Below are 14253 nucleotides of genomic sequence, written 5' to 3' on the forward strand. Positions count from 1 at the left end.
ACTGTATTTATTTGACAAATCAATACGTTTTTTGACAGATTTATGGATTATTTGAAAATTTCGAGATTTATTTGAAAATTAATGGGTTTATCTGACAAATCAATAAATTATTTGACAAATTTGGGGATTCATTTTTAAAAATGTTCAGGGGTGCACAAAGCCAAAAGGGTTCGACCTCCAGGTGTAAAATGACACGTGAACCACTCCCACTCCTCATCTCACTATATAATGACGAAAACTCTGTGTGTGTGTGTGTGTGTGTGTGTGTGTGTGTGTGTGTGTGTGTGTGTGTGTTCCACGTTTTTCTCCTCACTGACTTGGTCAATCCATGTGAAATTTGGCACAGTGGTAGAGGGTCATGGGAGGATGCCAATGAAGCAATATTACATCAATTGGCCAAAGGGGGGCGCTATAGCAACCCATTGAAATGTCAAACTTTGAATGGGCATATATCATGCCCCGTATGTGGTAGAGACATGAAACTTTGCACAGAGATGCCTCTCCTCATGAGGAACACATTTGACTCAAGAACCCATAACTTCCGCTTATATAGATTTTCCGCCATTTTGAATTTTTTGAAAAACACTTCAAATGGATCTCTTCCTAGGAAGTTTGAGCGATCTGCATGAAACTGGGTGAACAGAATCTAGGGAGCAATATCTAAAGTTCCCTCTTGGCAAAAGTTGGAAAACTTCCTAAAACTGAGCTTCTATAAGGCAATGAATATTGTGGAGGGCGTGGCTCATCACATAAAGGTGTAGAACATCTCAAGGGTTTCACCCATCACCACGCAACTTTGTAGGCATATGACCACACATAATCTGAGGGGACCCTCCATTATTGACCCCATCAAACAAAATGGGGGCGCTAGAGAGCTCATTTCTTATCTAGGCCTAACCGCCATATGGATTTTTACTAAACTTGGTAGATATGTAGAACAGGACGCCTCAAGGTGACTGGAGAAATTTAACTCTAATTGGCAACTGGGTGGCGCTATAACAACAGAAAAATGCTTCCAAATGGCTAAAATGCGACCGATCGCTGTGGCTCCCCCTGTGGACCAATGTTGGTGTTGTTTCTAATGTTTGGTATGACTAAGTCATGGTATGGTATGCTGTACATAATCACGGAAACTGTCAGTGTGTCATTCTGTCAGTCAGTCATTCTGTCTGTCCCACGTTTTTCTACTCACTGACGTGGTCAATCTATGTGAAACTGCACATAGGCATTGAGGACTGGCATAGGTAGAAGGTGACAAAGCTACCAGTGGCTATGGACTAGTGTCTAAAAATAACCAATCCAACCAAGAAAGGCACCAAGTATCGGCCAATCAGAGGGAGAGGAGGGCGGGTCGGACCTTCACCATCACAGGACAAAGACGTGTGTGTAGTGGACACAGATGAAACTGATGTCTCTCCGGACATAAATGAAAGTGATGGTGCTCCAGTCACACAGGTGATAAATCAAACTCTTACTGGTCAACAGGCCGCCCCACCACAGCCAGTCCTTCAGGTAGCCGTGACCTCCATCACCTGAACACAGCAACACAAAACTCATCATCAGGTTATGACATCATCAAGTCCTGATCATCAACACAATTAAATGATCACATTCTTTAATAAACATCAGCAGTATAAGAACACAAACTCTCTACACATAAAAGCTTTTTGATCAACGATCCATCGTCTGTCTCAGATACTAAAAACCAAATTGTTTCAGTGCTCAGTTTGCTGACTGAACTCTCAGTGAAAAGAATCAAAGTCTAAAAACCAGTTGAGCAACTTTGTGTTTGATCGCTGGTTTCACACAGAGTCCAAACTCTTTATCTCTGAATGTTTCTCTCTCTCGGACTTTACATCCTGGAACTGTAGAAACTCAACAGAACAAAGCTGAACACATTTTACTCACATGAATCATCTGAGTTTCACACTCCTGCTGATTGTTTGTACGTTTCATTTGTTTTAATTGAACTCTTTGAAAAAAAAAAATCAACCTGCAGATAAATAATCTATCCTGGGGAAAATATTAATACTTTTTGTTGACAAACAATTCATCCAAAAAATAACAGATTATGAACACGTGACGAGTCACAACTGTTCTTTGTTTTTGTTGTTAACTAAACTGATGTGAGTCAGATTTGTTGTGTTGTTGTGATGTTTTCTCTGCAACTAAGTGACCAATGAAATCTTGTCGACTAACGACCTCTGTGGTCGCCTAACGTTTGGCCGAGTGTTGGCGGGGCAGCCCTTCTTACAATCACATTACAGCAGTTAAATGTCTGTCTGATCGGTTAATGACGCACTGACAAACAAAAACAACTATTTTCACATTATTATTCCTGATTTACATTTTTGTCTCGTGAGTTTGATTTTTTACTGACAGCAAAGAAGAGTCGACGTCGACATGTCTGTAAACACATCAATAACTGAGAACTTTTAACTCAGAGTTCGTCACATTTCATGGACCTAAATTTGGTCGTCTGTCTGACAGTGAGGCCACGGCTCTGCTCACCTGCTCTGGTGTGTCCGTTGCTGGCCAATCGGAGGAGAGCTTTCTTCTTCAGAATGACGCTCCCACCAATCAGGAAGGCCGACAGCAGGGCCAGCGTCAGGCCAAGCCACGGGTTGTAGGTAACGTCTGACTGCACATCTGGACACAAAGAGAGTGTGTTCATGAGGGTGTGTGCCTGCCGTCTGTGTGTTTAACGACTTTATCAAACCCTGAAGAATTTACTGAACCAGTTCCTTCATGATAACGAGACCAATCAGACTGTGTTAAAGGAGCAGTTCACTCAATAATGATATGAATGGAATGTAGTGATCACTGCCCAGGACTCGCTGTGGTCCCAGGAGTAGGTTGTTATCACTGGTGCTACAGAGAGCAGAGTGCAAAAAATAAAGTTGTGCAAACCATATAAAACTGGTGATAAAATGTCCAAAAAATGTTGATAATAATTAAAAATAAATGAAATTATAATAAAAATATTATTTTATTGTGGAAAAAAAGATATGTTATGAAAATCTTCATTTAATGTCTGAAATACATTATTAAAATGTCCAAATAAATGTTAATACAATGTCAGAAAAATATAATAAAAATGACAAGAAAAAATGGTATTTAAATGTCTGAAATATATTTTTAAAAAATGTCTGAAAAGGTTCTAAAAAATATTAACAAAATATCCATCAAAAAACACGTTGATAAAATGGCTGAAAAATATTATAAGAATATCTGAAAAAAATAGTCATAATATGCCCAAAAAATATTATGAAAATATATAGTAAAAAAATTTAATTGAATGTCTGAAAAAGATTAATAACATCTTCAAAGAAATGGTGATAAAATGTCAGAAAAAAAATCTGACAAAAAGGTCACAAACAATGTTGATAATATGTCCAAAAAATGTCATTAAAATGGTGGTGCTAACATGTTTCCTAACATGGCAGCGATTGAATGTTTTCACCATCCAGTCAAAGAGACGGAGAACCAGCTTCATGTGAGGGACTGGAGCCTGGGGGGGGGGGGGGGCAGCTTTGACTCAGACGTAATGACGAGTAACGGGTCGGTTCTGGTGCTGAGCTTTATCGTTATGGGCGGGTTTACAAAAATGATATATTATTGATAATAACTCTTCACTCTCATTAATTTCCTCTGTCTTGTTTTGGTTTGGGGGTCATCTTCCTCTCAAACTAGTTCTGAAACTACAGTTCCCACAATGCTTCAGGGAAACAGGAAGTATCGTGTTGCCATGGATTCAGTGGAAAAAAAAACCCCTCTGAAAACAAGGAACCGTTTCTCATTGTTAGATTTAAACTTCAGTCGACTGCTGAACGACATGTCACTGCTCTTCTTCTTCTTCTTCTTCTGACGGTGTCGGGTGATGAGGAAGTTTGGAAACACTTCCCTCTTGTTCACAACAATATTTAACCTCTTGTACTCCACCCCTATTTTGTAGCAAAAACGCCTAAAATGACATACCCAAATTAAAATGACTGTAGCTTCTGAACCGCTCTGACTACATGCATGCATGAGGTCTTGCCAGAAAGAAAACTCTCTGAAGTTTCTTGTGAAAGTGTCAGAAACACTCTAGGTGATACAGAGACAGAGTAATGGGCCTCTGAAGTCAGTGAAAAGTTGAAGATTTTGCCTAAAATAAAATAAAAATGTGTTTCAGGATGAATAACTGTCTGTGGCTTCATCTGAGCAGGTAAATGACACTGTGGGGCTGTAGGCACACTATCAATGAACACTTGTTTCAAATTTGAAGAAGACTGCTCAAAGTATGACCATTCTACAGTGTTTTTACCATGAAAAGATCCAGACGGAGCTCCAAATGACAAGTGGGTCACTCTGCTTCAAAACAGTACTATCAGTGATCAAACAACACTCAGCCAGCTTCAGACATTGTACCTTATTGAAATCAGGTGTGATTATGATAGCTGATGTTGTTTATGACACAGAAACACCATAAAATATCACCAAATAAAGCCGTATGAAACGTGAAAGTTATGATCCCACTTTCTAGACGGTGTATCTCAGCCAAAAATAGTGGTAGGAGTGAGACTCTTACCTTTTATAAACCAGCTAAGTCCCCGCTAACAGCTCCACGAGATCGCGAGTAATCCTTTAACTTTTCCCCTCGAAAAAACGGCATGACATGACTTGTCACCACTCATTGTGATTTTGGACTGTGTGTGTTTAGGCTGCTCTGGTGCCAAATACAGAATAAATCAAAGAAAAACAATGTTATTTTTGAAAAGTCGAGAGCTTCCTGAATCCGGCAATACCAAACATCACATGGTTTGATGACGTAGTGCGCCTGGGAGATACCATTTAACAGAGGAGGGGGGGAGCGAGGACGTCGGCATCCTGGCAGAGTTAGAGATAACATGATAAAAACAAACATGAAGGTTTTTCTCTTTTCGCACATTTCTACTCGTCTTTTTTAATGACTGTTTGTAGACGTGTGTTTGGTGCAGAGTCACTGAGAACATTTAGTGAGACTCGTCTTTTTTTCCTCCATGTTTCATGACGTTAATCTGTTTGTCTCTCTCTTATTCACGTTTCGTCCTGTTTGGTGAAATCATTATTCAGAGAGTGGGTCCAAATTAAAACTCTGTAAAAACACATTTGATAAAGTTATAAAAGTTGTGTTAATGTGCAGCTGGATCAGTGTGGGTCAGTCACAGAGCTCAACACGTCTGGAAACAGTTTGACGTCACGAAACTTATAAAACTGAATCAAAACAATCTGATGAAGCTGAATGTTGCTGCACAGTTGAGTATCAGTGATGATTAAACAGCAGTTTGAGTCCAGCCTCTTTAATAAACACTGATTTAAACAGGATGTTTACACACTGCAGAGCTTTAAGCTGAACACACACACACACACACACACACACACACACACACATGAGAGGGGCGTGTGTGTGTGTGTGTGTGTTTCTGTTACCTGTGGTGTGTGTGCTGTTGTTGTCCGTTGTGTAGAACAGCGTTTGATCTCCGCTGAGTGAACACACCACAGACTGAGAGCCACACCACACCCGGACCACCGACCCTGCAGAGACACACACACACACACACACACACACACACACACGCACACACGCACACACACACACACAGACCATCAGTCGACCTCTCAGACTGTTTCTACCTTTGTTTCCTGTTCACACTTGAGGAAAACACTGCTGAGGAAAAAAAGATGATGTAATGATCAATAAACACAAGCAGGGACAAACAAATAAATAAATGTTAAAATAAATATTGGAAAAAATAAATGCATGAATTTATCAATAAATAAATAAATACAGGAATAAATGAATAAATAAATTCAGAGAAAAATAAATACCTAATAAAAAGATGAATTCATAAATAAATGAATGTATAAACAAACAAACAAACACACAGGTATATAAATAAACACATAATAAATAAATATAAAGAGATAAATAAATGAATAACAGCATGAACAGAACTGAAACCACCATTCAACAGGAAATCAACTGTCAGCCATTTTGTCGATAGTTAAAATAATATTAATGAAAACCAGCAGAAACTGTGTCAGCTGTGACGTGTCGACCAAACACACTGTGAGTATCAGCAGTAACAAGTTCCTTCTACTTCCAGCGTCACATATCAGAATACATCTTGTGTTGAGCAGCTCTGTTTTATCTTTTATTAAACTGATGCAGAATTTAATGATCAATAAAGGTGAACAGATTTTATATAAAGTGACGTGTACTAAAGAAACTCAGCGACAGATCAACAATCATGTTGAACACTGAGGAGTCGTTTGATCCACACAAACACGCCACGTTAGGTTTCAGCAGGATTTTGAAACGTTCCCAGAGTTTCCTCCGAGTGTTTGCTGACTGCGTCGCTCCTCTGTGAGCCCTGCTGTGGTGGAACTGGTGCAGGACTGTGTCATACTGGTTTGACCGGTGTGCTGATTAATAGAAACATGAGGAGGAGAGCTGGCACCAGCACAAGGGCCAATATTTACACTGTGAACACCGAGGCCTCAGCACACACACTCTGCAGTCTGTTACTCTTCACCGCACACACAAAAATCAATGTTTATATTTCAGGTCGAACAAACGCTTTAATTTAACTGTGGAAATTTCTCTGAGACAAAAACACGAGACGTCACGTCAACAAACGGTTCAATGAATTCTTTAGTTCACCTGCAGCTGATGTCCGACCATTAACGATCTACACACGTAGATCTGACATCAACTGTTTTCTTAATTAATCAGAGATGTGGATTTTTTTCAGCTGATACAATAACTGATAATCTCTCATTTTAACAGGAGAGTACAACCTGAGGGTAAAGGGTTAATGGAAGGAGCAGAGACAGCTGATCAGTCGTCCACAGCTCCGACCGAACCAAATCTGCCTCACATCAGTTTAGTTAACAACAAAATCAAAGAACAGTTGTGACTCGTCACGTGTTCATAATCTGTCTGTTATTTTTTGGATGAACTGTTTGTCAATAAAACGTCAGAAAATAACAAAAACACGTTCTGTGACGTCTTTTAATCGTTTGTTTAGATCCAAATCTGTTCACTTTATTTTCATGTTTGACAAAAAAAAGCATCAAATTCTCAATTTAACAAACATCAAACCAGAAAATGTTCCAAAAAAAGATCATTTGATTAAAAATAAGTTGCCAAACAAATTTGCTTTGATCAGCTAATCGATTAATAGACCAATCACTGCATCTCTACTAAATAACGAACTATTTAAACCTGACTGCAGAAACTCCTCAGCTTCATTTCAGCCATGATTTATTTGTTTTACAGGTTTAATGTTGCGACAGATCTCCTCGTTATTTTTTTGGCTGCCGCCTGAATACTCGACCTGCCGTCAACCGTTACTCGACCACAAAAGTCGTTAGTCGGTGAGAATTCATTTGTTGCTTAGTCGCAAGAAAAAAAACCACAAACAAACTGAACAGAAGTTCCCTCGAGATAAATGAAACTATTGATCTGTGTGACGTGTGACCTTCAGCAGGTCGGCTGAAAACAGAAAAATGTGACATTTGTCTGAATTCAATGTAACAAACACAAAAAAATAAAGTTTCCAAAATTAAATTAACAATACATGAATATTCATTTGGGTTTAAATTGAGTTTAAAACATTTCCGTCTTCCTCATATAAACAGCACCAAATTAAATCACACTGTCCAGGAAATGATCAAATAAATCACGTCATTTCCTTTAAACCTCAGGACGTTAAAAACCTCGATACTTTTAGTCTTTGAGTTTATCTGAAGTTAAATCACGCTCTTAATTTGAACCTGAGCCTTGTTTATTTTGAGCCTGTGTTTGTTTACACTTTGGCACAGTGAAATTAGAAGGACGCCGAATCGTCTGTCAGCAGCTCCTGTTCACACCGCAACTCTGTGAATTAAATCAGCTGCTGATCAGACATGTCAACATGTCAACATGTCAGCGTCAGCTCGGAGCATCTTAAAGTTATTTATATGTTTAATATTTTATGGACCAAACAGTTAAAGGAGAAAATAATAAACAGTCAGATTCTTCGATAACGAGCAGAATTATTAGTTGAACCTCTGGAGAGAAGAAATATTAGCAAAGTGTGGAAAAAGTCCTGCAATCAAAACTTTACTCGAGTAAAAGTACTCAAGTACTGTCAGCAGAGCGTCAGCGATGAGAGAACTCGTTCCTTCGGTAAACTGTACGCTGGTTTCTGGAACCAGTTGCTTTTGATTTTAATACTTGTGTGTGATTTAATTTAATTTCAGGCTGAAGGTGAACTTGTTATATTTCATAAACAGATGAAGAAAGATCTGTTTCTAAAAAGTGACTAATGATCATTTCTGTTATGGATCAATCTGATGATCATTCTCTCCAGTGATCGACTCCTTCACTGGGTGCTGTCACATGATGACTTCTCACTCTGAATGAAATAAATCTGAATGAAATCATTCTGAATTAAAGTCTTTCCAGGTAGTTTACATGGGAGATATTCATTCTGAATGAGGGTTTACACAGAGATCAGTTTAATCACCTTTAATCAGGTCTGCACAAGGTTTGGGGCAGGGAAGGTTTCTGATTGGATAGGGGGCGGGGCGGATGTTACGTGTTTACCAGAAGAAAACACTGTAGTCCTCGCTCCGGATAACAAGATGCTTGGCGACGCCGTTCTTAGTGCCTTTTTCGGGCTTGTTTTGCTTATATTCTTGAAGCAGCAGTACGACAACAACCTTGTTCTGCTAATGCTTCGTCTGTTGAGGAGGAGAAGGGAGGTAGAAGGTCGAAGAAGGGAGATAGAAGACCGTGCTGTGGAGAATGGAAACTGGTGAGTGCAACGAGTCCGACTGCTCTATCTCAGCCCGTTGCTATGCGCGCTATATACGTCATGGCGCCAGAAGGGCAAGGAAACGAGCATGTGCAGAAAGACCGGAATGAACTTAAAGAGGAATGAGTGTATACAAGTGCGAGAAATTCTTTCATTGGGAATTAGAAACAGAATATTCCAGCCCCTTACATCGGACTGAATTTTCAATCTGGATGAAAGTGGAACTGTCCGTGTAAACGCACTGACTGTGTCTGTTTGTTTCACCTCACAATAAAGAACAGTCCCTTACTGATGATGTCATCAGAGGAGGGGGGGCAGGGGGGGTTCTGTTTTGTTTGTTTGTTTGTTTGTTTGTTTTGTGTTCACCCTCCCTGAGGCTACACATATTGGCTCGTCTTTGTCTTTAAAACTCTGGTAAAATAAAAACTAAACATGTTGAAATTTAAAAATACATTTGTCTTTATGTTACATGACGTCACAGGTCGTCCACAAAGTCTCACGACACACGACAACACTTTATATATGTTTATTTCCCTGTAAACATCAGTCTGTCCTCAGGGCTCAGCACATGTGTGACAACATGTGTGACAACATGTGTCGGCCCCTCTTTAACCCTTTAAACTCGTGTTGTGTTCACGGACCTGAGACTCGGTGACAAACTGTTTCCTTTGTAAAGTGGAAACACGTCAAACACATCAAACCACACCTAATATCGATAAACAGACATGTATGATTGATTACCGATGATCACGGGTTGTTCTTACCGTTCGTGCACGTCTCATTGTTCAGGTGAACATCTCGCATCGTGTTTCTTCTCCGTGGAAACAATCCGCACGAACACCGGAAAAACAAACTCGCCAAAACGTGTCACGTTACAGACCGAGCGGCACGTTCTCCCGGTGCATGTGTCCGGTTCTGAGCGCGAGCCTGTTTCCTCTCGGTGCGGACAGGTGAGTGTTGTTTCACCGACTGAACACCGTCAACAAGGAGACACCTGACCCCGCCCAGCTCCGCCCCGCCGGGACCAGCCGGTGGATCACCTCAGGAGACTGTCTGTCTGACTGTCTGTCTGTCTGTGTGTCTGACTGTCTGTCTAACTGTCTGTCTGTGTGTGTGTCTGTCTGTGTGTCTGACTGTCTGTCTAACTGTCTGTCTGTGTGTCTGTCTGTCTAACTGTCTGTCTGTGTGTCTGACTGTCTGTCTATCTGACTGTCTGTCTGTCTGTCTGTCTAACTGTCTGTCTGTGTGTGTGTCTGTCTGTCTATCTGACTGTCTGACTGTCTGTCTGTCCAAAATACACATTTAGATGTTATTTCAGTTCAGCTTTGTGTTCTGGAAGTTTATTTAAAAACACATATTTGATCAGATACATTTATTATTTGCACATTAAAACATAAAACTTGTAAAATGAAAAACATTTGTCTTCATGTCAGTAAGTTCATAAACTGGGAAAGTTTTATGGTGATTTCCATCAGTTAGAATATTTTTAATCTGAGTGTCTCGACCTATTTATTGTCTAAAATGTGTGAAATGTGACGATACATGTGTTCAGAGAGAGCACTTAGGGTATCTCTCTTTATTACTACTACTGCTAATAATAATGGTCTTAATGCAGCCTTCATGGTCATATCTGTAATGTATGTTAAAGATTTTACTTTATTTCCCTGGGGTGTCTTTATTTATTTATTTATCTTTGCATTAACTTTTCTATTTTAAATTTATTCATCTTTAAATTTAATAATCAAGTATTATTTTGCCTTTTGCATTTCCGCCCATTTATTTCCCCAAACTTATTTAGTTATATTTTTCTTTAAACATTTCTTATTTATGTTTTTTTGTTTTTACCAACTTCTGTTCTTCAGTTTCTACAGACTGTATTTTACAACAGCCAACACTGGAACTACACCAGGATAAAAAAAAAGGTCAAATAAAGTTATTGTTTAGTCTGAAGATATTAAAAATTCAGGAAAATGATTTAATTTGTTATAAATCAAAATGAAGCAGTTTCTTCAGGACCAGCTGAAAACATCGGCCCATTAATCGATCAGTTAATTGTTTTTAACTCGTCAGCAGCTAAAAAACAAAACAAAACATGCTTCTTACACGACGGCTATAAAATCTATAAACAGACTTTAACGCTACTTAAAGGACAACTTCGGTATTTTACAGTCTGGGCTCTATTTCCCCATGTGTATGTGTGCGTATGATTCATGGGTACCACTCGTTCTAAAATTGGTTCAGTATTGAGCCGCGAAACGAGCTAAAATGGTAACAGGGGCAAATGCGTCCCATATAAAAGTGCTTTTTTTCGCCACTGACCGGTAAATTATTAATTTCTTATGTTCTTTGATATGTCTGTCAGATATGCAGTGATGATTTCTGGGTAATATTTATATTGATGTCGTTGACAAAACATGCACAATAGCTGCACTGAGGCCGCTGTAACTTCCTTACATCACTGTCCAGACATGTCACAAAATAATAATAATAATAATTAATTCACTGAAATTTGGAGTCATTCAGACTTTGGTCCTGCTGCTGTCTGTGAGCAGCGTGAAAATCATCTTTATATTATTTATTATTATTATGGACTGACTTCGTTATTATATAATAATTATAATATTATTTTTACAGCAGCTGCTCAGACGCTCTGTCGTTAAAATAAACTGCACCTTCAGTTACCAGAGGTGAGTTCCTGCAGCTTGAAATGTGGTTCACAAATAATGTGACATCATTTTGACTTTACTTAATTAACTGATTTGTACATTGATTTGTCTTCAGTGATGGTATTTGTTGTGATTGTTTAAATTATTATTATTTTTTATTTATTACATTAAATTATTTTATTTTTTTTATTTATTACATTTACATTATTTATTACATACTGTTTTAAAAGGTTTTATGTTACAGAAGCCAGTCATTATCTCAAGATAAGAGTTATTATTTTGTAATCAGAGAAAAGGAGCTCGAGACAAAGTTTGTTTTTTGTTATTTTGTTTGGTTTTTTTTTAGATAACAAAGTAAAACAACCTGTTCTTTTCTCAGAGATATGGGGTCGGTTATGTTTTTTTTTAAGATGAAAAAATAATGAACTTGTGATTTAGAGACAAGTTTGTTTTGTCAAGATAACGAAATAAAACTATGTTGTGTATTCTCAGTGATAATGGGTCGCTTGTCTCTATATGACGAGGTAACACTTGTTTTCTTGTGATTACGAAATAATTAGCTCGCGCTAAAGTGTGTTTTTTCAACACAGGAAAATAAAACAACCTTTAGTTTGACTTGTGATTGATTGAGATTGATTATCTCGTTATCAGGAGATATTAAAATTTGTTCTCTCAAAATAACAAAATAAGCCGTGATCAAGAGGTAACGTCCCAGATGTTCATGTGTGTTGGAAGCACGGCCGTCATCGGCTTCCGTAAAAGGATCAAAGCATCAATCAGTAAACAGTTTCTTAATATCTCAATTCACAAACTTTATTTTCTAAGAAAAATAATTTCATACATTTCTCAGCAGTTGGTTTTTAAGAGAGACAACAGCGCTGCCGCCCTCCTGGTGCCAGGGTGGAGGTGGAGGAGAGGGGCGGGGGTTCGGGCTAAGTTGGCCAAGAAGCTAAGCTATGCTAAGCTAGGCTAGGCTAAAGGAAGCGGGGCTGATCAGTTGCAGTAGTTCTGCAGGTCGAAGATGTTGCAGGGTCGGTGGCAGCACTGCTCCACGATGCCTCGCTTCACCATCATCTCCATCTGGTCCTTGTAGGCGAACTCCGCCACCTCGTTCTCGCCGCCTGCCGCCGCTGCTCCGCCCACCTTTGGAGGGAGGAAACCTGGCGGGACAAACAGGTGCTCAGGTTTGTTTGTGTAAAAAGAGGAGGAGTTTCTTTAAAGAGAATTTTCACTGTGTGGTGTCAGCACTACTTCCTGCGCCGCTGCTCAGACAACAACAACAACAACAACAAAACAACAAACGCTAAAAAGCCTGATGTTTTAAACGTGACTCAGATCTGATGACGATCAATTCACACTTTGGTTAAACGAGCGGATGTTGTGGAGGTGAGGAGATGTGTCTGCGTCTCACCCATCAGAGGGTCCACGTCTCTCTTGGGGTTGTAGAAGAAGCCTCTGTCCCCACAGACCAGGTAGAGCGCGTCCACCAGGTGAGAGCCACACAGGTGCTGCGGCGCCGTGGCGGCCTGAGAGCTCGGCCACGACACGACCAGTAAGACCAGCAGAGATACAGACTGGAGCCACAGAGCCGCCATGATGGACGAGAGCTGAACACACACACACATACACACACCACGTTCAGTTGTAGATACTAAGAGGCTGTGAGGAAGAGGAGGAGGGTGGGGAGGGGTGAAGATAAGAAGGGGTAACAGGCAAAGAAGCAGAGCAGGGAGAAGAGTAGATGGAGGAGAAGGAAGAGGGAAAGATGGAGGAGGAAGAGGAGCTATACCTCACCTGTAAAAGGAGGAGATGGAAGAGGTGACTCTGTGATGAAGAGGAGGAGCAGGTCAGCTGAGAGCCGGTTGATGTGAGGCAGAGCAGAGGGCCTCCTCCTCCTTTATAGTCCGTCACCTCCACCTGCACACGCCCACCGCTCCGTGTGTGTGTGTGTGAGGTGCTGACACACACACTTTGCAGCACTCAGTAAAACAAACAGATCTAATGATCCTTCATGATCTGATCACCTCTGATTGACCAACACTGATCACCAATCAGCTGCCTGTTGCTCTGCTGAGCTCAGCGGCTCCACACGCCGACCACTCGCCACAGAAGAAACTGTCGACGCTGCACATTTCTACAAACCCAAGAATACCTTACATTTATACATTTCATATCAATGTTTCCTAAGTGACTGGTTTTGTCAACAGAAGGTGGTGTGACGCCTGCGAAGCTGCACAGAACTGTTCAACACCAACAAACAACAACACCAGTTGTTTTTTTAAATACAGCTATTATTATTTTAGCAGCCCGTCCCTCCATTTCCTGCCACAAAAACCCCGCCCACTCTCACTGAAGAAATGACCAGACAGGTACCACAAACTCATGTTGTTTTCCTTCAACAACACACACACATACACGTGGTTACGTTTAGCCGACACACACACACACACACACACACACACACACACACACACACACACACAGTTACGTTTAGCCAACAAATGTCTATAAATCAGTGGATAAGTTTCTTTGACAATCACAGCTGCTGTGACCTGATAGCATTAAATGTGTAAGAGAAGAAGAAGCCGGTAACAACATGGAGAAATCTACATCCAGAGCCGTGACTTTTTGGACGGACCAAATGTACAGAGCTGTAAAGTTGTCCACCATGGTAGCAGTTAGCTGCTAGCTAACCGTAGCTAACTTGTTTGTCCATTGTTTGGTCTGTGACGTAATAGGTCAACAGGAAAAAGGTCCAACAC

The 14253-nt window shown here is 40.1% G+C and overlaps 2 protein-coding genes across 4 annotated transcripts in view; both read right to left on the reverse strand.

Moving 5' to 3' along the window:
* Nucleotides 1-9904, reverse strand: part of nipal4 (NIPA like domain containing 4) — a 22236-nt gene extending 12332 nt beyond the window's left edge. For 2 of the 3 annotated variants that reach the window (XM_049592704.1, XM_049592703.1), the window contains exons 1-4: nucleotides 9590-9903; nucleotides 5452-5556; nucleotides 2512-2649; nucleotides 1476-1532 (exon numbers count right to left, since the gene is read on the reverse strand). In XM_049592704.1, the coding sequence (XP_049448661.1) occupies nucleotides 1476-1532; nucleotides 2512-2649; nucleotides 5452-5556; nucleotides 9590-9629 (340 nt within the window). In that variant the 5' untranslated portion in view covers nucleotides 9630-9903. Of the gene's footprint in view, nucleotides 1-1475; nucleotides 1533-2511; nucleotides 2650-5451; nucleotides 5557-9589 lie in introns of all 3 variants that reach the window. The other variant, XM_049592705.1, reaches the window with a different exon arrangement.
* A 2438-nt stretch (nucleotides 9905-12342) lies between these two features.
* On the reverse strand, nucleotides 12343-13810 carry ins (preproinsulin). Its single transcript, XM_049592741.1, has 3 exons — nucleotides 13286-13810; nucleotides 12903-13098; nucleotides 12343-12651 (listed from the first exon to the last, which is right to left on the reverse strand). The coding sequence occupies exons 2-3, from the start codon at nucleotides 13084-13086 to the stop codon at nucleotides 12485-12487; spliced, it is 351 nt and encodes a 116-aa protein (XP_049448698.1). The 5' UTR covers nucleotides 13087-13098; nucleotides 13286-13810; the 3' UTR covers nucleotides 12343-12484.
* Nucleotides 13811-14253: the final 443 nt, after the last annotated feature.

This window comes from Epinephelus fuscoguttatus, linkage group LG12 (genome assembly GCF_011397635.1).
Source record: "Epinephelus fuscoguttatus linkage group LG12, E.fuscoguttatus.final_Chr_v1".
Classification (NCBI taxonomy): Eukaryota; Metazoa; Chordata; class Actinopteri; order Perciformes; family Serranidae; genus Epinephelus; species Epinephelus fuscoguttatus.

What these genes read in the sequence shown, in the direction of transcription:
- ins (XM_049592741.1), bottom strand. Translation starts at nt 13,086, where the DNA reads ATGGCGGCTCTGTGGCTCCAGTCTGTATCTCTGCTGGTCTTACTGGTC. An exon ending in AGACGTGGACCCTCTGATGG is followed by an intron (nt 12,652 to 12,902) that starts GTGAGACGCAGA and finishes TTGTCCCGCCAG; the next exon opens with GTTTCCTCCCTCCAAAGGTG.